The sequence below is a fragment of the Marmota monax genome, unplaced genomic scaffold (genome assembly GCF_021218885.2).
Source record: "Marmota monax isolate L192 unplaced genomic scaffold, Marmota_monax_Labrador192_F-V1.1 WCK01_AAM20220418_F8-fsc00107, whole genome shotgun sequence".
Lineage (NCBI taxonomy): Eukaryota > Metazoa > Chordata > Mammalia > Rodentia > Sciuridae > Marmota > Marmota monax.
In genome coordinates, this window is record NW_026693761.1 from 5,017,545 (window position 1) to 5,042,447 (window position 24,903).

Below are 24,903 nucleotides of genomic sequence, written 5' to 3' on the forward strand. Positions count from 1 at the left end.
ATTCTTTGTCTCTTCTGCTCTCTGGACATATAACTCACAGTCTCATGCTCTGTGATATTGTGAAAGCCTGTCTTCATTTAGCTGATTCTAGAATGCACATTATTTATCTTATTTCTCATATGAATAAGTGACAGGAGATGGGCTTTTTTTGTGTGTGTATGTTTTTTAATAATACACTGTCACTTATTTTACTGAACAGTTATTTCTGTGAAGACTTACTTTTTGATGTCTATCTCTCAGATTCAAATGTATATCCCTTGCCCAGATCTGAAGCTTTTTGGGTTTTCCTAACTAATTTCTAATCTTTTACAACATCTCACATTCACATGTGAACTACTCCAGGCTTTTGGGTTGGGAAGTATTTAACCCTGTACTTCCAAATTTCACAGTGTCTTGATTTTTGAAACAAAATAGCAACATTTTCAAAACTCTTAGTAAAAGTTTGTATTGTTATTTCTAAAATTCTATTATGTTAATCTTGTCAAGTAATGTGCTTATCAAAACTATTGCTTTTGAAAATGTTTGTCAAAAGCAGATTTTATTTTAAATTTCTTATGAAGTTCAAGCATCACTGCTGATACCCCAGGGGTATTTTCTTGCTTGCTTTGATAGGAAGTGACTAGTTTAGGGAGAGGGTCCCATGTCATTACCCGTGTGTTTGGGTCCAAAAGTTTGTATCAAACTTATATCTGACATCTGAGTTCTGATCTTCCATTATTCTCTTCATTTTAACTTGATGAATAATGTGCATATATAATTGGTGTAAGATTAAAAGTAATGGTTCAAGAGTCTGTCACAGATATAATATCAAAACATACAAAAAAGCATCACTAGTTTACAATGACATGACATGTATATCTGATGTTAGCTAGTTTTAAATTTATTTTTAACTAAGGACTTAATGTAAATGATGAAATGATTTCAAGTTGATTTCCAATTAAAATTAGAATACTTTACAAATACTCCGTTTGGTCCAGTATGAAGTTATAATAATTCAACAGGCAATTTCTTAAGAAAAGAAGAATTGGATTTCACTTTTAAGAAGACAGGCTCAAAAGTTCTTGATTTCTGTCTGTGTAGCAAAGCTCCTCACTTTTACACAAAATCAGAAAGCATAAGATATTCATCTTCTTGGACATTTTATAAATATTATTGGGTCCTAGTGTACTTTTTAAATTTCACTCAGCTTGCTTTAACACAAACAGTAAGAGACTATACATTTACCCAACTATATACATTATTTGTAGTTTAAAATGCATGTTATAAAATTTAAGACTAAAATTTCAACTTCAATTTTCAACTGATTATATTTGTATAATTTTATTCAAAATCAATATGTTAAGAACTCTAATGTTCATGTAAGGGACATGTGGTTATACAACATGGGCAATATTCTGATTCATTATAATGAAGAAATTGAAACTTAAATGATGATTGGAAAACATTTGTGAACAGTTTCCCACCATTATCACGTTTTTCCTTTTTCCTTTATAGTTTAAATTTCATGCTTTAAGGATAAAATGAATCTTGAAATTCCATAACCTTCTCAATAATAGTTGACTAAGCATTAAATAGTGTACTTGATTATATGCAGTTAGTACCTATGGTCTGGTTCTTATATTATATGCTCTTCTAAAGTATTACTTTTAGATATCTATATTACAACTATTTTCAGGGTCAAACATTTTTTAACAATACATAAAATGATAGTTGTAAATAGAATGACTACCACATATATTATTTAAAAAGTCAGTAAACCTTTATAATTCATTTTTTAATTTGTTTTCATTAGTTACACATGACAGTAGAATGCATTTATGCACTTTGATATGTCATACATTGATGGGATATAATTTCTTATTTTTCTGAGTGTACATGTTGCAGAATCATATTGGTCATGTACTCACATATATACATACAGTAATAATGTCTGTTTCATTCTGCTATCTTTCCTATCCCCACATTAATTTGCCTAATAATATTACCTAATTTGTATTTTAAGATGTAGTGATTTGAATTTCATATGTTTATCAAATATAAACTGAATTAACTACTGAAGTTATATTTCAAAACTACATGTGATATTTTATTTAAATATAGTCTATTTTTTGTTTCTATTTCATCAACTAAGTTGTAATAGCTATTTCATGTTCAATATGCATTTTAGATTTGTGATATGATTCTAATGGTTTCATTTATTTTATATATTGACCATTTTCTGTGTGAATTTAATTTTTTTTCTGACAAAGATGCAAAAGAGTAATCTTATTGGCTATAAACTGTAGGACAAATAAATATTGATGTAAGAGACATGCTCAATTGAGATAAAGGTCTAAACTTCAGAACATGTATAACAACAGAAATTCTTTAAACACATTTTAGTGTTATTTTTATTAACAAGTGATAAATTCTGCTTAAACAAAAAGCTTAAATACCTGCAGATTAATTCTTTTTTTCTGTGAGCAAATGTTAAAGCAACCTTCATTGCAGCAGTTAGAACTATACTTGAGTCCTCTGGAAATTTTCTGCTCTGTAGTAAATGTTATTGGATCAAAACATCTCTCCATAGTGGAAATGATACTCACTTCATGTTTGAATTGGAAGAAAATTTACAGGGTATCTATTATGTGTTGTGTAATGTACCAAGAACTTTCTTCTCATTATCTCATTCAGTTCTAACATAACTTTATTAAGTTCATACTATTACCCCTTATTATGAATTAGAAAACTGAGGTCAAAATAATTGCCAAACCTCACTAAGCTCTGAAGGAACCAGAGATCCAGGTGGACCTACCTGAAATCTTCTGTCTCTTCCCCAAAGTTTTAACCACTAGGACAAGGAATGTGTCTAGTCCACTGAGTCTATCTCTGACTTGTATATAATAATAACATTTGTCCCAGTGTCAAATACTTAAATAATATCATTATATAAGAGCATCCATAGAAGTTCACATATCTACAAAGACGAATCCTACTATAGTATTTGCACAATATTGTCTATCATGTACATTAGCTAAGAATGTGTATTAAAATCTCTCCTAAGATTTCCACATTAAACTCCCTCACTCTCCTCTTTTCTCCAAACATTCATAATGTTATTCTGGTAGAATCATTTCTTGCCTTCCCTTCATTACCTTGGAAATATTGTATTCTTCTGTTACTCACCTGTGACAACAAGTTTGGTTCCAACACCAAAGACCTTCTCATAATTCCACAGTGATTCTACCCATACCAAAAACGTTGTGGTTTTTGTATGATGTGTGTGGCTTCCCTGAGTTCTTTAAATTATAATGGCAAATGATGGTCTGGAATTCCTAAGAAATAGGGTTATGGTCCTGCTTAATTTTGCTCATAACAGGATCTATGAGCAAATCAAATAACTTTTAAAGATTTTGGTGTTTTATTTATATTAAAACAATGACGAGAATGTCAGTGGATTCGATAGCACTATAAGCAGTCAGTGAGTGGAAAGGCTTCCTGTGTGTTGTGCAAAATAATGGCTCTTTTCCCAATCAGTAGTAGCAAGATACATGACATGAATTCTAGCTTTCAACAGAATACTCAGTCTCAATGTTTTTTGTTCGGCTCATGCTAAAATGCAGCTTCCAACTGTTGGCTTGAACCTTCAAGGCACAATGACCAGAGAAAGGGCAGGAGGCCTGGTCCTCAAAGCCATCTCAGGTTTCTATGTGTTTTCTGTAGACCCAATCTGCTGAGGCCCAAAGGATCAGAGTATTGATGCAAATGTTTGTTAGTTCTGTGATAGAGATGAAGACATGTTGAATTTAAACATGGTGACAGTACAGGAAAATAAGAGGCTTTCTTTCCCCAAACAATTCCAATATGGGGGGTTATCTTATGGTTAAACAGAGGCATAAGACAGGCAATACAGGGGGCCTTATGGCATAGCCTTTGTGAAACCTCTTATATGATAAGACGTTCTTCCAGCCTTCTGATCCAAAAATCCAACATGGATAAGATATCAGCCTAAAATAAACCTCAATTAATGCTATTTTTGGAGACAGCACTGGTAAAAGAAAAAATAGTGAAGGAATTTAATATGAATTAGTAATTATAACTTGGGACTAAGGTCTCTAAAGTTTATACTATTTCACACCTTTGTAGAGTAATAATGAATAGGCAAATGCTTTCCCATTGCTTTGTGAAGGGACAGTATCCAGTGTCGCCACCATGCATACCTGAATGATTTAGAACATTGAGAATGTTATGAGTTTTCTTCCAGATGAAGCCTGAACAAAAATTCCTAATTGAATGGAAAGATGAAAAATGCAATATTTCTCTCAACTGCTACTTTTGTCAATATAATTTTTAATTTTGTAGACCAATCAATTAAGAAAGTAAATATAAATAGGAAGATATTTCCTATCTCTTTAATTTCAAAGACAACCAATCATAATAATCATACAAACAATAAACATATATTTAACGTAATACATCAGTATTTTGTTTTTCGTATGTGTACAAGAATAAACATCTGGCTTTATTGTGAAGTAACTTCTTTTTACAATCCAGTTCCCCTTGATAGGAGACTTGATGAGCTGTTCCAGAATGGCAAAACATAATGATGAGCCCTTAAACAATTTCTTGCTGAAAAGGACTGATCCTCTTGACATGAAAATACCTACTGGAGCATCCAGAGCATTGAAACTACCCTTCAGAGGATCCTAACCAGTGAGTATTACTGCATCTTTCACAGCCTGAGTATCAAGGCAGCTCTGACCTACAAAGTAAGGAATGCATATTTGGTATGACTTCCATGATATCTTTTTGGGAGAGAGGAGCAATACAGTGACATGATTAAAAGCAGAAACATTGTTTTCATACATAAGTAGTAATATACATCGTGAGCTGTTACTAAGTAGTCAATTAAAGTGCCCATATAAAGACAAGAAACAGAAGAATATCACAACAGGACTAGTTTTGCAAAATAATATTATGATCCAGACCAAGTGCTTTGGAGTCACAAGTCTCCACCGAGTCTCAAACTTTGCCACAATTGCAGGTCCTGGAACTGGGAAGTAATCACACTTCTTGAGCCTTCACTGGGAAAAAGAAATGAGAGGTTTTCTTATATACAGCTGTTGAGTGTTGAAAGTAGACACTGAAAGTCTTTAGCATGATATCTGGCCCACAAAAAAAGTTTCACCTAAAATATTATATTTCTTTTTAATTTAATGGTATTGGGCCATTACATTAACTTCTTTTGCCAAATACAATACCACTTGTCAATATGAATATCACTTATTCAGAATATTGAAGAACAGAAGTGTTTCATTTCAGAGGCTGGAATTTTTTTTAATTAATTTCTGATTTTTGGATTAGTATGCTCATTCTATATTTGGAGTTTATAAGCCATAAGTTCCACACAAATTAGGAAATGAGCTCAACTCAAGACCTCCAGGCCTCTCTGGAAGTCAGAGGCAAAAGCTATAGTGAAGCCCAATCAAGACAAAACCTAGCAACACTCACCCATGGGCCAGGAAGTTTTTGAGTATTGAGCATGTGTATTATCTACACTTTTATCTCCACCATTCAACACCAAACCCATCTTCAGTACATGTTTGGAGAGAGAATGCATGAGCAAATGAGAATGGAAAACCTTGGATTGAAGTGGTTCGTGAACAAGCAAATTTCTGTCATCTGTGCCATCTGCAGGCAATATAACAAGAATCACTGTGGCATAGAGTTCGAATAATGATCTTCCATCTAATGAACTACGGAAACGTAAAATGAGACTTATTAATGTTCTATAGCAGTTTCCTGTAAGAATTATTATTATTATTACTATTACTACTATTTCTAGGGGTGAGTACAAAATCAAGAATATAGATTTTTCAGGTTATATGGAGAATACTATGTCAAATCTCAAAATACAGAGAAGACAAGTAATGAAAACCTGTTTGATGATTTTAATGTAAAATGCCTTCTATAAAAAAGGCTTTTTAAAGCAATAATTCACCCTAGTACATAGAAATGGTTCTTAAAATATTTTAATTTTTACACTGAGGCTATCCTTTGTGTGTGTATACATTCTAAATAAACACCTTCAATCCAGTTACTGATGAGGAAGAGAAGAAACTGTCTACGAAATGATTTTGTTTCCATATCTAGCAGCCCAGACCTAAAGAATGGTCGATCATGCTCTGAGGACAAGAATGAGGCAGAGACAGATAAGATTGATTTTGAGTTATTATTTTTAAGTAAAAAAGTCTATTCATTTTATGTTACTAGAATAAAATAGAAAATGTTGCTTACCAAGAGGAATTGCTATGAATTTATTCCTTCCCACAAATATCTTGATGCAGCCTTCACTATAACATTAGCTAAATTGTCTTCAAAAAATCTCAGCCTCCTCCCAAGCTTCATGACCTGACCAGCAGTTCAGCAACCTTGCCTGGGCAGGTTGATCCTCTGGCTTTCTTTGGAGTTTGACCATAGATTTTGTGTCACCTGATTATTTATAAGTTTTCTCATGAATTGGTCTTGTAAATTGTTTCTCATTTAGGTGAAGCCACTGGAAAGTGATAAAGGAAAATGGAAAGGGTTGGAGAAGAAAAAAAAATTAATGAGTAAGGGAGATGTGAATTTTTTACGATGACTTGCCAATGGGGAGAAAAATACATCCCATGAGTATCTATGACACATCATTACTAGGAGGCAGAACAACTAGAATAGGGGTACAGCCCACCACATAGATGAGTAGGAGTTAGATTTGGGCTCATGGTTTCCCTTTGTTGAGTGTACAATGAGGACAGGGCAGGAAATGGGATGGGGCTGATTTATCTGTGTACCAGGAACAAACATAGTAACGTGTTGAATACCGATAAAGGCAGGTCTGAACCACTTTGCTAGTCCACTAGGTACAGTAATACACAGCAGAGTCACTTTCTTCTAAATATCTTTCTGAGAAAGAAAGAAAGTAAGGCAACCAAGCATGGCTTCATACCCTGACCAGGGGGACAAGAGCTCACGGTGACCCATGGTCTCAAACTGCTGCCATGAGCCATAACTTAAAGGATAGTTGAGGCCCAGTGAGGTTCTGAGACAATTCTTTGGTACACAAATTATTTGGTAAGAGAAATATGAGAGGGAAAGAGGCCCCAGAGAGAGGAAATAGATACAAAAACCTATCCACCAGGTGAAGGAGGGGAGGAAGCATGGTTAGATTTCTGAAAAATATTTTATGAACATTCCTAGACTATAGCACCAATAGTGAAACGTGCTGGTGGGATACCTCCTGCATTCTCATGCCTCCTGATTATGCAGGGGCTTGGGCAGTGTCATTACCAGTTTATGATCTTTTCTCTATTAGATTTGAAAGTAGCTTATGTGGGATAAAAATCAATATCCTCAGGCTAGAAATGTCAAAAGCAGACTGCTATTTGAAGTAACTTGTCAGAGACTCAACACCTAGCAGGAATGAAGGTTGGGAGTCGGAGCCAGATGTAGCTGTAGAAGTACATTGCCTTTATGAAGACTCTATACAGTGATGGAGCCACATGTGAGCTGCTTTCCTTGGGACAATATAAGTGCTGAAAAGCAGTTCCTGCCATAAATGCATACACTATCTGAGCTGTCTGGGAGTGAGTCACTCAGTGGTCCTGTGGAAGATTTTCAGTGCCCTCAAATAGCAAAAGAGCTGTTTGGTCTTGGCCAAGTTATTTTGCTTCCTTTTATCCTCTATGAAAAGGGATGTCAGGGAGTTGCTTTGTGTGTCAGTGGAATCCTGTAAATAAAGTGTGTAATATAGTCATAGGTATATGGAAAACTCTCAAGAAATGTGGATTATTATTGTTTAACCTCAAAACTAGACAGATTGCAGTAGATGATCTCTGGGGACCACAGGCAGTGAAAATTACAGATTATGACATGGTTTTAGATAATCAGGTGATGTTTCTGTGTGTGTGTCTGTGTGTGTCTGTGTGTATCCCCAAAAGAAGAGACCTAATTTGGACCAGGGCAGGTAGGACATAAAAGCAAGACCAGGTCACCAGGAACTCAGAATTGGAGAAGATGGGTGTTGGGAAGCACAGGGCAAGGAACATGTGCAACGATGCTTGCAGAGACAGACTTAGCCTTGACTCCAGGGGAAATGCAGGTTCATGTTCAGTTATGTCAATTGCTCATAGGACCTTCTAAGTATTCAGGCAAATGGCAACAAGGAGAATGTGGTGGGCATAGAAGAAGGGGGCTTGATTCTGAAATGAAGTGTTGGGTCCTTGGGTTCTCACAACCAGATCTAGAACCTGAGCTCCTCTTCTTGGGAGAACCTGAGAACCAGGTTTGTCAGTGCAACTGAGGTTCAGTTTCCTGTGTCTCCTGAGGCAGGCTTTGGGTTGTGCTGATTTAGTGACTCAGTGGTCAGATATAAAGCTAATGAAATGTTTTGATAAAGAATATTCTGGTACTAACATTTACCTCGTCTGTACACATCAAGTCCAAATGTGAAATTTACAGCTGGGCCAATGTTGGCAGAGTGAAATAACTCATAGGAAGACATGCAATATAGATGGTGAGCAATGGAGTGGTGAGAAAACAGCAATTTTTTTTCTTTTCTATTTTTAAGATTTCCAGCTATGATAAAATATTTCTTTGGGGGATAAAAACTATTGCCACCAATCGTGTTATAAAAACAGATTTTTTATTTTGTTGTCAGCATTCACAATTGTTTCAATTGTTATTATCACTCTTATTATTGATTACTTAATAAAATCTGCATGAAATCTGCAGCCACAAAGTTTTTAAAAAACTTTTTTTCTTCCATTACATTTCCTGGTATAACATTTCTGTGCTCGCCTTCAGATGGAGTAGGCCATATTCATCATGTTAGACACAAATATAAAAACTATTGAGGCACCATACTTGGTTGGGCAAGATGCAGCCCAAGAGGAGCCAGGGTGGGCTTACTAGGCCTTTAGCAAGGGTCAGTAGATTCTCAACAAGACCCTCAGGGTTTCCAGTAAAAGAGAACCATGGGGTTGAATGAGGGAACACATGTGCTCCCAAACTGTGTCAAGAAGCTGTAGTCCCCGAGGAAACCACTCTGGTAGACACAGATGTCAGGCTGCTTGGGGTGGCCATGTAGAGGGTGGTAAGAGCAGAATAGGACTCACAGGGACCCTGTGTGAAGATCCAAATGCTAAGTGTGGGACCTTGTTGACTGACCCATGGAATCTGATCTTGAGATTTTATTTGTCATGTGTGTGCTCAGGCTGAATATCGAAGTTGTCTTTATTGTAAAAATGGAGTCTTTTTTCCTTTTTGTGAAAAGATGTTTTTGTTTGTCGACCTACAGCACATCAAACAGTGGAGCATAACTCAAAAGGAGGTCCTGACATCAGTCCTCACCATTTTCCAGTCTGTCTGCCTGTTTCCTCTACCTCACACCTACTAGACGTTCTGCTTTTAGTTTAATGAGGAACTTCCACAAGATTTTCCGTAATGACTACATTAATTTATGTTGATATGAACAGTGTCTGAACAATTTCCTTTTCTCCACATCCTTAACAGCACCACTGGTCTTCTGATTTTTACTTAATAGCTTTCCTAACACATGAGAAATCAGGAACACCTTTAAAAAAAATCATAGGTAGTGCACTATAAATTCCCACCTGGCTAGACACTTGAATACAGAAGGGAGGTCTTGTTCCAGGGGCCTTTCTGTGACTCATTGTGAAGAGGAGAAAAGAAATGCAGGTGACTTCTTCAATATCACAAGACAAGGAGTAGCTGAGGGAGGACTGGAACACCTACTCTGTTATGGTAAGATAAGAGGTCACCCCAAAAGCTCATGATGTGTGAGACAATGCAAGAGTGGTTAAAAGAGAAATGGTTGAGTTACCAGAACCTTAACATAATCAGAGTGTTAATCCCTTGATAAAGATTAACTGGGGGGTGACTGTAGACAAATAGGGTGTTTCTTGAGGAGTGGGATTATTAGGAGCAACCCTCTGGGGTTTCTATTTTGTCTGTGGTGAGGGGAGCAATAGAGCAAAACAATTTACCTGTCAAAAATCACAATTATTATAAAGCTATGGAAATGAAAACATTGTGCTCCTAGCAAAGGGATACAAAAAGTAGGGACTCAGCGCACTTGTCAAGTTGATGGTGTTCATGTTTAGTGACTTGCCTCTGGCTGCATCCTGAGCAAAGGTGGCCAAAGGACAGGCAAACATGCACGGTGGAAATGAGAAAGCAATGAGGGCTATATTAGCACATGTCACACTCACCATCGCAAAGGTGGTGCTGAGAAACGGTGGGGTAGCAGGCATCAGACAGGAATTTAGGGGAGAAATCGGCTCTCCACATAAGAGCCCCACCTTCCCCATACACAAGTACTCAATTTCTGGCAGATGAAAGATTTCAATGTGCAAAATCATCACACTCTTGGAAGGATACAAATGTGTTTATGCTTCAAGATGAGGGACAGGCTTTATTAAGGTATGAAATGGTTACCATGTGGTTCCTGGCAGAGCACAGCAAGTTAACACAAGCGGTGGAGGACACAATGCTTTCTTCCTGAGGTCACAGGAAGAAAAGGAATGAAAGTTTGACCTGGTTGAGGATGACCAGCCAGGGATGGCAAAGGCAGCACAGAAGGCTGAGATCAGAAGAGGGTGTGGGAGTCAACAGGGAGCCCAGGAGCAACTTTGTAGAACAGCTGGGTGTGTCAGGCTGGGGACAGTCCCTCCTTGTCTTACCTGTTGGGTAGCAGTGATTGAAGGTCAGTTTTAATGTTCCAGAAGTGGGAATTTTTAAAAAGTGTACATTCCCAGCTTCCATTCCTAGTTTCAACTCATTGTGCTGGGTTCTACCTACACTTTGTTTTATTAAAAACATCCCAATTCCTTTGATGTAGGTGGTCATATTCAAAAACCCCTAGAGAACATAATGAAGTATTAGATACATCTCCATTAATGTTAGGAATAAGAAAGAGATGTTTACAATCATGAGTGAAATTTAGATAGTCTGAAGAATCTCAACCTTAACAATCTGGTAATGTAAGATGAAGTCAGAAATTGAAATGAAACAATTATGACTGTGGGCATGAAGTCTTCATGAGGCCTAAATATTTTATTCTATCCTTTCTCATATCCTGAGTAATGAATCAGAGTCATACCCAAATATTATCTGTAGAACCTAGTTGGATAAATGACACCATACAACAAGCCTTCCACAATGCTCTCCTAAATGTCACCTCTAGGTGATCAACCGTAAATGACCTTGTGTTCTTACCAGATTGAATGTTCCTCTACTAGGCTCTAGGAGAGCTGAGAGAATGATGCTGTCAGCCGGGATGCTTGACCAAAGATGAGAGATTGGTTTGGGAGTCAGTTAGGGGCCATGTAAAATGTTGAGGGGGTACTGAGATAGACATGGTGAGGTACCCCTTCCTTGCTTCATGAAATTCACAGATGATTACCACATTTGAATCCAGGTGACTGACAGCATTCTCCATTCCAAACTGGAAGATATTTGACTGCCTACAGGGATAACATCAACAAAAATTAATGAGTATAGGGCATATGAATTCTTTAGTAAGGCTTGCCAAAGGGGGAAAAATACACCCCATGAATATCTATGACACATAATTACCAAGGTCTGTATGGCTAGAAGTAGGGCTAGAGCCCACAGCATAGATAGGATGGGATTTAGGCTTTGAGCTCATGATTTCCCTGTGTTCAGTTTACAGTGAAGCCAGGGGCAGGAAATGGGATGGGAGCTCATCTAATTGTGTACCAAGGAGCAGACATAGCAACCTTTTGAGTACAGATAAAGGCAGGTCTGAACCACTGTGCTAGTCCAGTAGGCACAGTAATACACAGCACAGTCACTTTCCTCCACATTTCGTATTGCTAATTTACATCTCCCATCTGTGCCTTTATAAGCATCATATTTTACCAAAGTGCTTTCTGAATCCCGTACAACTTTGGAATTTACAAAATCATAGTAGAGAAGGCGTCGTGGGGCTAGCCCTTCTTTGAATTGATACCAGTGGATGTAGGTACTTGCTAAATCACAAGTGATTACCACATACGACCCAGGTGAACTCGTGACTGACATCATTCTCCCTTCCAAACTGGAAGATGTTTGACTGCCTGGAATGGTAACAACAATAAAAATTAATAGCGAAGAGGTAATGGAATTCATTGTTTTGTCCTCTTTGGGAGAAAACAATATCCCATGGGCATCTGTGCCACATACTTACCAGGAAGCAGGGTGGCTAGAAGTAGGACTAGAGCCCACAGCATGCCTTCTTCCCTGGGGCTTTGAAGGAAGAGGATGCAATGATAAGAGGAGAAGAAAAGCCTCAGCTGATCCTCCTGACTGAGTCAGAGGCAGGGTGAAGTAACTGAGAAGACAACCCAGCTATTTACCCAGAAGGGGTGGTGCTGGGAGGAGCCCTGCCTCTCTGCTTCTGCCCATTCTTCACATGCCCCCCTGTGGCCTCTGAGGGCAGGCTCTGTAGAGAAGCCAGGAGCCTGGAGAATTCAGAGCTGAAGCAGGTTGAGCACAAGCATGATGGGAGGCTGAGCCTTGGTAGACAAAGTCTCTCTTCTTGAACGTCACATCTCTGAAGTTTAGAGTTTTCATGTTGCTGCTGTAGTCATGATCATGTCCTGAAATGAAAGTTCTTTATTATGGCCTGAACTAACTTCAGTTATATCTGCACGTTGTCTTTGGGATACCCACTAACTGCAAATTTGATAAACCTTGGATCTATTTTCTGAAAAGCATCTGGGGATGTTGGCTGCACTACTCAGTGTAAGAACATGAAGCTACCACAGGAGGAGCTCTAAAAGCAGAGCGTCCTAAGTCACATGCAGGATGACTTTGCAGGTCCCAGTGTACTCCATTGTCAGTCAGTTCATATCATGATCCTTCCTCTGTTCACTGAGACTGGGTCTGAGCTGTCAGTTAATAATTTGAGGAAAGTCATGGGATGGATCATAATGGAAAGACTGACTGCTTTATACTTTGAAAGACATAACCTTATTTGTCTCAGGAGTCAAGTTGAATATATATCTAGAAGCCCCTGAAGACACCACTCTGCAGGAAGGTGGAGGATTTACCTAGAAACAATGAGGTCCAGAAGGTGACAAGGCAACCTAGCATGGCTCTGTGTCCTGACTCGGGTAGCCTGTGAACTCAAACTACTGCCATGATCCACAATTCAGTGGGTTGTTGAAGTCAGGTTAGGTCATGAGCTAATTGTCTGGTAGAGGGATTTAATTGGTAAGTGGAAAAAGAGAGTAAAGAAGAGGCCCCAGAGAGTGGGGATAGATACTCAAATGTATCTACAAGGTGAAGGGAGGGAGTACACATGGTTAGATTTCTGAGAAGTGTCTTATGAACATTCCTAGACTAATTAGCAGCAATAGTTAGAAATTCTGGTGTGGACACCTCCTGTACTCTCATATTGCCTGAGTGTTTACAGCCTTGGACCGTGCCATTTTTACTTTATAGTCTATTAAATCTATTAGATTCTGAAAAAAAAATAGCCTAATGGGATGAAAATCTATATTCTCAGTTTATAAATGTCAAAAGCAGGCTGTTATTTGAAGATTGAATACCTAGGAGGAATGCAGGTTGGGAGACAAAGCCAGGTACAGCTATAGAAGTATCTTGTTTTTATTAAGATACTCTACGGTGATGGAACCACATGTATGCTGCTTGAAAAAACAAACACTGAAAAGCAGTTTCTGCCAAAAATTCATACTCTGTCTAAGCTGTAGGAAAACATGTCACACAGTGGTCCTGTGGGAGATTTTCAGTGTCCTCAAATAGCAAAAAAGCTGTTTGGTCTTGGGCAAGTTATCTTACCTCCTTTTTCCCCTCTGTGAAAAGGAATGCCAAGGAGTCATTTTGTGTGTCAGTGGAGTTCTGTAAACACAGAGTGTAATATAGTCATAGATTCATAGGGAAAAACTCAGGAAATGTGGGTTACAATTGTTTAACCTAGAAATTGGACAGGTTGAACTAGGTGATCTCCCAGGATCACATACATGCATTGGAAATCACAGATTTTGAGATAGTTTCAGATAATCATTTTTTGTGTGTGTTTGTGTGTGTGTGTATCCCTCAAAGAAGAGTTATAAATTGGACCAGGGCATAGGTAGGACATAAAAGCAAGACCAGATCACCAGGAACTCAGAACTGGAGAAGACAGTGTGTTGGGAAGCACAGGCCAAGGAACACTTGCAATGATGCTTACAGAGACAGACTTAGCCTTGACTCCCAGGGAAACACAGCTTCATGTTCAGTTATTGCTGAGGGCCATTGCTAAGTAAGAATGACGCATGGCATGACCCAGGTCATTTGCAGTGACATTGCATGTTATGTGACCTTGCTCAAGGACCAGGGCGGATCCGGGTTTAGGGCGGATCGGGGTTTAGGGCGTTCTAGGTTTAGGACAATCTGGGTTTAGGGTGGTTCCAGGTTTAAGGTGTACCCTGCTGGGAATAGGGCGTATCCTGCTGCCTCAGGCGCGCCTGCTCCTTGAGTTCCCATTGAGTTCTCGCGGGATTCAGAGCCCAGTGGAGTGTTGGATTTTGCCCAGAATGTGGATGCCCCCAGCACGTGTGTAGAGTGCTGGTGTGAGTTCGGGAATAAAGAATTGCTGTTTGAATCTACAAGGCTGTGAGTGGCTCGTGATTTTGTGCCCAGCCAGACTGCAGCATTTGGTGGCCCATATTATTTAATGCAATAATAAAATAGATATTGAAAAAAGCACCCTGGTTAATCACTGTCGCAGATGTAAGAATAGCCAAGCTGGAGCCCTGGATATCAGCTGTTACGGATTTGAGTCAAAGCATCTTCTTTTTGTTCTGTAGAAATTGCTTTAGTTAGTCTCTCTGGAATCCAAATTGGCTGCTGTTCTCCCTGTGGAAACACACAAACAGAACCCCGACTCCAGACAATCACTGGGTCAGGACCTTTCCATTGTCCTGTTAGAATATCTTTCCAAAGTACCTTAGGCTTATGTACATTTTTTGGATACATATGTCTTTCTGCAGCACTAAGTCCTGATGAACCCAAATTTAGAAAGTTTAAAGTAAAAAGCGTTATTTTAAGTTTATCTTTGGGGGATATATACCCCTTTCCAATTCCCTCTTTTTGCTTTAATAAGTATATGTCTGTATCTAATAGTTCTCTTAGCTTTTTGCATTTTCTATCTGAAATACCTTACTTGACATTTTCAACCATTTTTTATCTTATATCTATCTTCTAGTTTTTTTTCCCCCCTAAGGTTTTTACATTCACCCTTAGTTGCTTTTTTTTTCTCTTAGTTTTGTTTTGTTTCCTATTTTGTGGGTTTAAAATTATTGTCTTCCTACATCTTTTTTATCTTCCTACATCTTTTCTATCTTTTTTTCTTTTTAACTTTTTATACTTCTGTCTTTAAAGTTTTTCATTTCAAATTTTTAATCTTCTTTATCTAAATATCTTTTATCCTATTATCTTCCCATTTTCATGTTTTTTTTTTAAGTAATGCTTTTAAGATTAACTAGGCTTCGAATGATGCACTGTTTCCTCCACCATGAAGGTATCTTAACCACCTTTAATTTAACCTTTTAAAGCCTTTCAATTATCATCTATACTGTTCTTTTAAATGTACTTTTTCACCACCCACAGCTTCACTCTTTTAAAAGAGGCTTAGATTTTGTTTAAATCACTTCAATGTTAGTTTACATGGCTGCCCTTCAACCAAAGGCTTTTTTTTTTAACTCCATTAAGAATCTTTGTCTCAATCTGCCATGTACAAGTATCTTTTTCTTCTTTCTTCCTTTCTTAAGCTTTTAAAGTAAGTCTAGTTTCCTCAAAATCTTTTAAAATGGCATTTTACAACTTTTTACTTTACCACACAGAGATTATCTCATCTAGAAACATTTCTTTTTCCTTTAACCTTATAAAATTTCTGCTTTAGACAAATTACTCCACTTTAATAAGATGAAAGACTTTCATGTTTTTTATGATACTATAATACTATAATTGAAACCCAACTGAAAATTTGTCTACTCTTTGTATATAAATTACACATGATAGAATCTTAACACTTAGTAACCTTGTTTTAGCAAAGACACAGACCAAAGTAATATTAAACCTTTTTTCCATTTACCAATTTATGAAAACACACATAATGTTTAAATATATTACCTTATGGAACTTAATAAGTAAAGATGCTGAGAGCCATGGCCGAGTCTGTATGGCCCCTGGCATTTTGCCAACAGTATTGATTGACAGGCGAGGCATTACTATCCGCCTCTGCCGCAACTTTTGAGTTCTCGCACTATTTTGGAGTTCTCATGGGGATTTCCGGGGATTCCCCGAGAGTTCCCATTGGTTGGGGAAGTACAGGAGGAGGGATTTCCGGGAGAGATATTTCCGGCTGGGGGTTCCTGGACAAGCCTCGTGGCGTTCGGGAGGTTTCCCCGGGAGCTGTGTGAAGTGTTTTCCTGCAGTTTAAAAATAAAGTTTGTTCCTGCTTCAGTGGCTCGTGATTTGTGCCCAGCCAGACTGCGGCATTTGGTGGCCTGTTACGGGGAGCCCCGGGACACTCGGGGGTAAGTGACGAAAAAAAGCTGCCCGTCCATAGATAGGACGGGGGCAATCTGCTCGTCCCTAGGCAGATAGGGCGAGAGGAAAAATGGCCATTTCAAGAAAATGGAGAAGATTGATACAGTATGTTTGTGTCTTGTTTTGTCTCAGTGTATTGTATTATCTTTGTGATGAAAATATGGAAGGGGTGAGAAGTAAATTACTAAGGGAAGGAGGCACCCCAGTGGAACCAAGAATAGTTAGGGCATGTGTTGATAAGAGCCCAGGAACTCTAGTCAGAAAGAAAAAGAAAGTTCAGAAGAAGAAGGATTATCAGGAAAAAAGTTGCAGCAAAAGGCTATTACTAAATACTTTTCGTTACCGGAGGGTGCGTGAAGCGGAAAGGCAACTGCCGAGTATACAAGCTGGTCACAGCGCAGCAAGGATTTTCCAAGAGGCGGCAACAACTGGCCCTTCCCCGCCTCCTGGCCGGGGAGCTGGCTCTTCCACTGCCGCGAGCCCAAATCTAGACCTGACCTGGAGGCACAGTCTTGCAGGCTCTTGCTCCCTGTGCCCAGTAGCAGTTTGAGTCCGGGACACTCCCCAGGGCCATCTGGGGCTGCCCAGGCACTACAGCCAGCAGAAGACGCTACTGGTGTCCCTGATGTTTGGTCATTTTCAATGCCAATAACTAAGCTACAGTGGTTCTCCCACACCTGGAAGCTGATGAGTAATGAGCACTATTAATGCTTATTTCAAATGCAAAATAACCTTGAGATAATGTACTAAATTGTTCAGAAGGTTGTTTTCTTAGTAGAATGCTACAGGATTTTCTTTAGCCATCCGGAGTTCCTGCCTTCGTCCCAGTGCCGGTAAAGACCAAGGTGGAAGAATTTCCAATGTTGCTGAAAACCGGACAAGACTTCAGCTGAGAAACAGATGAGACTTCGAATCAAGCTAGCTGCCTGCAGAACTTACCTGGACTGTGATTTAAGCTAGCTGCCTGCAGAACTTACCTGGACTGTGATTTACCTGGACTGTGAGTTAATCTATTGAGACACTACTTTACCTGGACTGAGACAACAAACTGTAATCTATAACAAATTGTAACTCAGTATCTTTGCTAACAGTGTCATTGCTGGTATAATTTTTCCAAGGGCTTCTTGCATGGAGCCATCAATTGGCTTGGTATTGTGGCATTTTGTATCCTCCCTTTCTGCTTGTAGCAGATTATTTATGGTGTTTGTGTAAAAACCACTATGGTTGTTATTTAAATTAAACAAAAGGGGGAAATGTTAGAGTCTGTAAACAAGTCAAAATAACACCTGGCATTTTGCCAGGGGAATGTTAGAGTTCGTAAACAAGTCTGGATGGTGCCTGGCAAAATGCCAGAGGGAGTGGTTTGAGAAGTAACAAAAGCAAGCCATTAAGTGTGGAGATTCCTTATTGGTTGACTGATGTATCTAGTTTATGCTAATTAGATAAGCTGTGTGGAATGTATAAATACTGCTCCTGTCCTGCAATAAACGGCTCCCACTCCTGCTGTATCAACGTGCACAAGTTGTTCGTCACCCCCCGGTTATTTTGCTGCAGCCAGCCGTACCCCGGCATAAAGAGTACTTGATTTTATATTTAGTGATTGATATTTTAACACTTTAGCTTTGTAAATTAATCAGATGTCTGTAAAAACCAAGATCTTAGACAAATGTAGTAAACAGAACTAGCCATCTGTTTCTTGTTGAAGAAAAATCCTTCTACAGGATACCATGATGGTCCCATTGATATACTTAATAACTCGTCTTTAAAAAGCCATGGGCTACATTTTTGTATTGTATCAACATATGTCCTAACTGTTCTTGGTCTTACTGGGGTGCCTTCTTCCTCTAACAATTTCTCTTTCTCGGGGGCAAACAACTTCAAACCTTGAGTCAACCATTTTCCCCAGTTTGCCTGAGAAAGTTCTAGGAACAGGGAACTTGAAATAAAAACAAAATAAATCAAAACAAGAACACATTGTTTTTTGAATTGGTCACCCATTCTCTCGCCTTCCCTCAGGGGCGAGCAATTTCACTTACCTCCAAGTTTCAGACGTTCCCCGTATGGTCCACCAAATGCCACAGTCTGGCTGGGCACAAAATCACGAGCCACTCACAGCCTTGTAGATTCAAACAGCAATTCTTTATTCCCGAACTCACACCGGCACTCTACACACGTTCTGAGGGCATCCACGTTCTGGGCAAAATCCAACACTCCACTGGGCTCTGAATCCCGCGAGAACTCAATGGGAACTCAAGGAGCAGGCGCGCCTGAGGCAGCAGGATACGCCCTATTCCCAGCAGGGTACACCTTAAACCTGGAACCGCCCTAAACCAGGATTGTCCTAAACCTAGAATGTCCTAAACCCCGATCCGCCCTAAACCCGGATCCGCCCTGGTCCTTGAGCAAGGTCACCTAACATGCAATGTCACTGCAAATGACCTGGGTCATGCCATGCATTGTTCTTACTTAGCAATGGCCCTCAGCAAGTTATACCAATTGCTCCTAGGACCTTGTAAGTATTCAGGCAGTTGGCCACAAGGTGAAGGCGGTGGGCATGGCAGGAGGGGCTTGGCTCTGAAATGAAGTGTTGGGTCCTCGATTTCTCACAACTAGAACCAGCTTGTGAGTTCCTCTTCTGGGGTAGCACCTGAGAGCCAAGTTTGCCAAAATAATTGAGGTTAAGTTTCCTGCATCTCCAGAGGCAGGCTTTCAGCTGTGCTGACTTACTGACTCAGTGGTCAAATATAAAGCTAATGGAATTTCTTGACAAAAGAATATTCGGGCTCTACCATTCACACCTTCTATACACATCAAGCCTGAATATGAAATTGACAGCTATGCCAACATTAACAGACCGAAATAATCGAATAATAAAAGAAATTCAATGTAAATGGTACACAATGGTTTCTTGAGAAAATGGCATTTTTTTTTCTTTCTATTTTTCTCTATCAGATTTCTAGCTACAAAAAAAATCTTTCTTTGGAGGATAAAAATTTATTGCTACCAATTGTGTTATGAAAATAAATTTTATATCTTGTTATCTGCATTCATAACTGATTGTCTCAATTGTTATTATCACTCTTATAAATTACTTGATAAAATCTGCATCAATCCTGCAGCCACCCAGTTTTTTCAGGGACATTTTTTTCTTTCCTCCACTAGTTTTCTGGTATGAAATGACTGTGTTCTCTTCTGTATGGTGTAGAGCATAAGTATATAAATTAGACATACATTTAAAAAGTATTAGGTTACCAGTTAGTCAGGAAGCAGGCCAGGAAGTGCCAAGGTGGAACTTCCCAATCTTTAGCAAGTGTTGGAGGATTCTTGGCAAGACCCTCATGGTTTCCAGTAAAAAGAACAACAACAAAAAAAGTAGGGTTTAATAAGTAACCACATGTGCCCACAAAGTGTATCCTCATGCTATTATCCCAGAGGAAACCAGACATCCAGCTGCTTGGGGTGGCCATGCAGGACCAGAACAGGACTCATAGGGACATGTGTGAAAATCCAAATGCTAAGTTTGGGACCTTGTTGACTGACCACCTGAATCTGATTTTGAGATTTTAATTGTCATGTGTGCATGTTCATCAGGAATGTTAAAGTTGTCTTTAATGTAATTATGCAGTATTTTCCCCCTTTTGTGAAATAGTTGCAGTTGTTTGTCATGCTACAGCATATCAAACAGAGAAGCATAACTCAAAAGGTGGTCCTGACATCTGTCCTCCTTATTGACCCTCACCATTTTCCACTCTGTCCACCTCTTTCTCCTACCTCACACATACTAGAAGTTCTGCTTTTAATTTAATGAGGAACGTCCATAACATTTTCCACTTTGTCTACATCAATTTACATTAAAACAAACAATGTCTAATGATTTCCTTTTCTTCACATCCTTAGCAGCACCACTGGTCTTCTGATTTTTAGTTAATAGCTTTTCTAACATTTGAGAGATGAGCAACACCTTTTTAAAAAGACAATCGTAGGTAGTGCACTAGAGATTCCCACCTGGCTAGACACTTGGATACAGCTGGGAGGTCTTGTTCTGAGGGACTCTCTGCTACTCATTGTGAAGAGGAGAGAAGAAATGCAGGTGACTCCTTCAGTATCACAGGACAAGGAGTATCTGAAGGAGGATTGGAATACCCACTCTGTTATGGTAAGATGTGAGGTCTCCCCCAAAAACTCACGTATGAGACATTGCAAGGGAAATTAGAGGTGAAATGGTTGAGCTATGACAGCCTTAACCTAATAAGTGTATTAATCCTCTGATAGGTATTAACTGGGTGGTGACTATAGACAGGGTGTTACTGGAGGAGGGGCATCATTGGAAGCATGCCTGACAGTTTATATTTTGTTTGTGGTGAGAGAACCTCAATTGGTCTCTCCTTCACTCTTCCTCTCTCTCTCTCACTCTGATTCCTGGTGTCTATGTCCTGAGTCATATTCCTTAATCACACTCTTCTGCCTTTATGTTCTCCCACACTTTAGAACCAGAGCAATGAAGCCTGCCTTCAGTGGATTGAGATGTCTGAAACTGAGCCCCCAAATAAACTTTTCCTCCTCTAAAATTATTCCTACCAGGTCTTTTGATCATAGCAAACAACAAGCTAATTAAAGCAAGAACTAATATTTTGTAGCCTCATATTCTACAATTGCTTATTTTTGTTATGCTTTATAATACGCAGAAAGCATTTCTATTTTTGCATACATAACATATGTTAGAGGTTTATTCATTGAAAAAATGATGTGAAGAGATTTTTTAAGGCCAGAGCAGCCTATCACAATGTCACAATGATTATAAAGCTACAGAAAGAAAAACATTGTGCTCCTGGCAAAGGTATATACAAAATATGGACTCAGCACATTTGTCAGGTTGAGGGTGTTCATATACAGTGACTGTGCCTCTGGCTACATCCTGAGCAAAGGTGGACAATGGACAGACAAACATGCACAGAGGAAAGGAGAAAGTTACAATTGATATGTTATGATTAGCACATGGCAAACTCACCATCGCAAAGGTGGTGCTGAGAAACAGTGGGGTAGCAGGCACCAAACAAGAATTTAGGGGAGAAATTGGCACTCCTCATAAGAGCCCCACCTTCCCCATACACAAATACTCAATTTCTGGCAGATGAAAGATTTCAATGTGCAAAATCATCACACTCTTGGAAGGATACAAATGTGTTTATGCTTCAAGGCGAGGGACAGGCTTTATTAAGGTATGAAATGGTTACCAGGGGGTCCCTGGCAGAGCACAGCAAGTTAACACAGGAGGACACAATGCTTTCTTCCTGAGGTCACGGGAAGAAAAGGAATGAAAGTTTGACCTGGTTGTGGATGACCAGCCAGGGATGGCAAAGGCAGCACAGAAAGCTGAGATCAGAGGAAGGTGTGGGGGTTAGGAGGCAGCCCAGGAGCAACTTTGTAGAACAGCTGGGTGTGCCAGGCTGGGGACAGTCCCTCTTTTGTCTTACCAGTTGGGCAGCAGTGAATACAGGTCAGTTTTAATGTTCCAGTAGTGGGAGTTTTTAAGAAGTGTACATTTCCAGCTCCCATTCCTAGATTCTGACTCATTGTGATGGGTGCTACCTGCACTTTTTATTAAAAGCAACCCAGTTGCCTATGATCCAGGTGATCAACTTCCAAAACCTCTAGGAAACATGATGAAATATTAGAATTTTAATGGAAAGTAAAATTAGGAATAAGAAAGAGATGTTTATGATTGTGAGTGACATTCACATCAACTGGAGAATCTCAACCTGAACAATTTGTTAATGTTAGAAGAAATCAGCACTTGAAATGAAAAAAAAAAGACAAAAATGTCATTATTTGATAATGATACTATTACAAACCAGAAAACTTCGATATAAACAAGCTTAATGCCAAAATTCCCCACATTTGTTTAATAGAATGTCAATACAGAAGCAGTAGTATTTCTATATAACAGCAATAAAGCAAAAGTTACCATGCATAAAGAGGCAAAAATGTAAGATCATTAGGAATGAGTCTAACAATATCATATTCTGAATATTTGATTGAAAATAGCAGAACTTTGCTGAGAAAGTTAAACTAAAATATGAATATGTAAGCAGGGATTCTAAACCTGGAAGAAATGTCCACTGTATGACCTACTTGGGTCTGAAACACCTGCCCAATCCAGACTAAGACAAGGATGCCAGTCACTTCACTTTTATTAAATATTGCACCAGAAGACACAAACAGGGCATTAAGAATGCAAAATTAATAAAAGTTAGGAATGTAAAGTAGATATAAAACTGCCTTTATTTATAGTTAACATGAATACATATGCAGAAAAATTGAAAACTCAATGAATAAAATAAAAATTAATAAGACAATGCAGCATGACTATTGTGTAAACGCACAAACACACTTCAATAATCTATTTCCGTTCTCTATACCATTAACAAATGAAATTTCAGAACATAAAATCTAAAATTTCTACAAACATATTTCCCTTGAGAGTTACAGCCAAGCCCTTCAGCACTGTTCACTTTCCTCTTATGTGGATTAATTTTACAACACTAAATATGGTGAATACATAGCAGTCAGCATTTATCGTTATAACTTTTTGATTTAAATATCCATTATTCTTCATGTAATTGTTCATCAAAGACATTGTTACAATTATTGAGAAAAATGATAATTTGATGGAAACTCTAGTTAATGATGTGCCATTGTTCATAAAAGACGGGAGAAGTGGATAGAATATTTAGCTTTGTTCTTTGAGAAGAGAATAGATTTATGGTCTTTGCAATTTCAGTAGGAGATATATTAAACAGAATTTATGGCGGGGGGGGGGCTGTAATAGAGATGGAGCTTGTGTTTGTATACTAGGAGGTTAACAGATTAAACCAAAATGGAGTCACTGTGCAAAGAATCCCTGTCACTAAACCTAAGCTATTTAATTGTAAGATCAAACCTTCTAAGAAATCAGAAAATAACAGCCAAAGACTCAAACAACCCAGATTGTGAACAATATCAAAAGACAGAGAATAATAGGAGATTCACATCAACCAATCATGGGTGTCCAATCAACCATTGCAGGCATGGTAGGGAAGTCCCTAGACCAGAAGAGAAGGCTGATGTCACCAATCTGCCCTTTGTAGTCTCTTCTACCCTTCTTCCTGCTCAGGCTGTAATGCAACCACCAACAGTTGTCACATCAGCAGAGGGCCTGTCTGTGGTGGTTCCTGAATCACTAACAATAGCCAAGTCCACCTTTGCAATTCTATTTCTTGAAGTATATACTCTGACATATGTAAGTAGATAACAAAAAATAGCATATTTTAAAAAATAAACTTTTCCTATGTTCTTACTCACCCGGAGTAATATGGTTGCTTACAGTGAGGTTGATTTGTCCAAAAAATAATTATGACTGTCTGCATGAGGTAGGTCTTCATGAAACCCAAATATTTTATTCTATAATTCTCATAATCCTGAGTAACAAAGCAGAGTCATACCCAGATATTATCTGTAGATCATGATTGGATAAATGACACCATATAACTAGCCTTCAGAATGCTCTCCTAAATATAAACTCTGATTTACCCTAAACAAACTTGTGCTCATAAGCAACAGATTTAATGTGCCTTCACCAGTCCCTAGAAGACCTGAGAGAATAATGCTGTCAGCCAGGATGCTTGGTCAAGGGGAGAGAGAGAAGTTTAGCTAGGTGCAAAGTACAGGTGTTGAGGGGGGTGTGGGATAGATATAGGTTGGAAGTTAGGCTTCAGACTCATGATTTCCCTTGGTTCAGAGTACAGTGAAGTTAGAGGCAGGAAATGGGATGGGGGCTGATCTCTATCTGTGAACCAGAGCCAGACATAGCAACACTTTGAGTATAGATAAAGACAGGTCTGAACCACTGTGCTAGTCCAGTAGGCACAGTAATATACAGCAGAGTCACTTTCTTCCATTTCGTACTGCAAATTCACGTCTCCCATCTGCACCTTTATAAGCACCATATTTTAACAAACTGATTCCTGAGTTCCGCACAACCTTGAAATTTACAAAATCATAGTAGAATAGAAGTCCTGGGGCCTGTCCTTCCTTGAATTGGTACCAGTGGATGTAGATACTTGCAAAAATCACAAGAGATTGACACATATGACCCAGGTGAACTTGTTACTGACATCATTCTCCCTTCCAAACTGGAAGATGTTTGACTGCCTGGAATGGTGAGAAAAATAAAAATTAATAGCAAAGAAAAAATGGAATTCATTGTTATGGCCTCTCTGGGGGAAAACCACATCCCATGGACATCTGTGCCACATACTTACCAGG

At 38.8% G+C, this 24,903-nt stretch overlaps 1 gene segment (V, D, J or C); it reads right to left on the bottom strand.

Moving 5' to 3' along the window:
* Window positions 1–24,903, bottom strand: part of LOC124103946 (T-cell receptor gamma chain C region C10.5-like) — a 52,604-nt gene that overhangs the window by 6,642 nt on the left and 21,059 nt on the right. Inside the window, 2 exon segments of the C gene segment in view lie at window positions 3,166–3,202; window positions 9,869–9,883. Coding sequence covers window positions 3,166–3,202; window positions 9,869–9,883 — 52 coding nt within the window.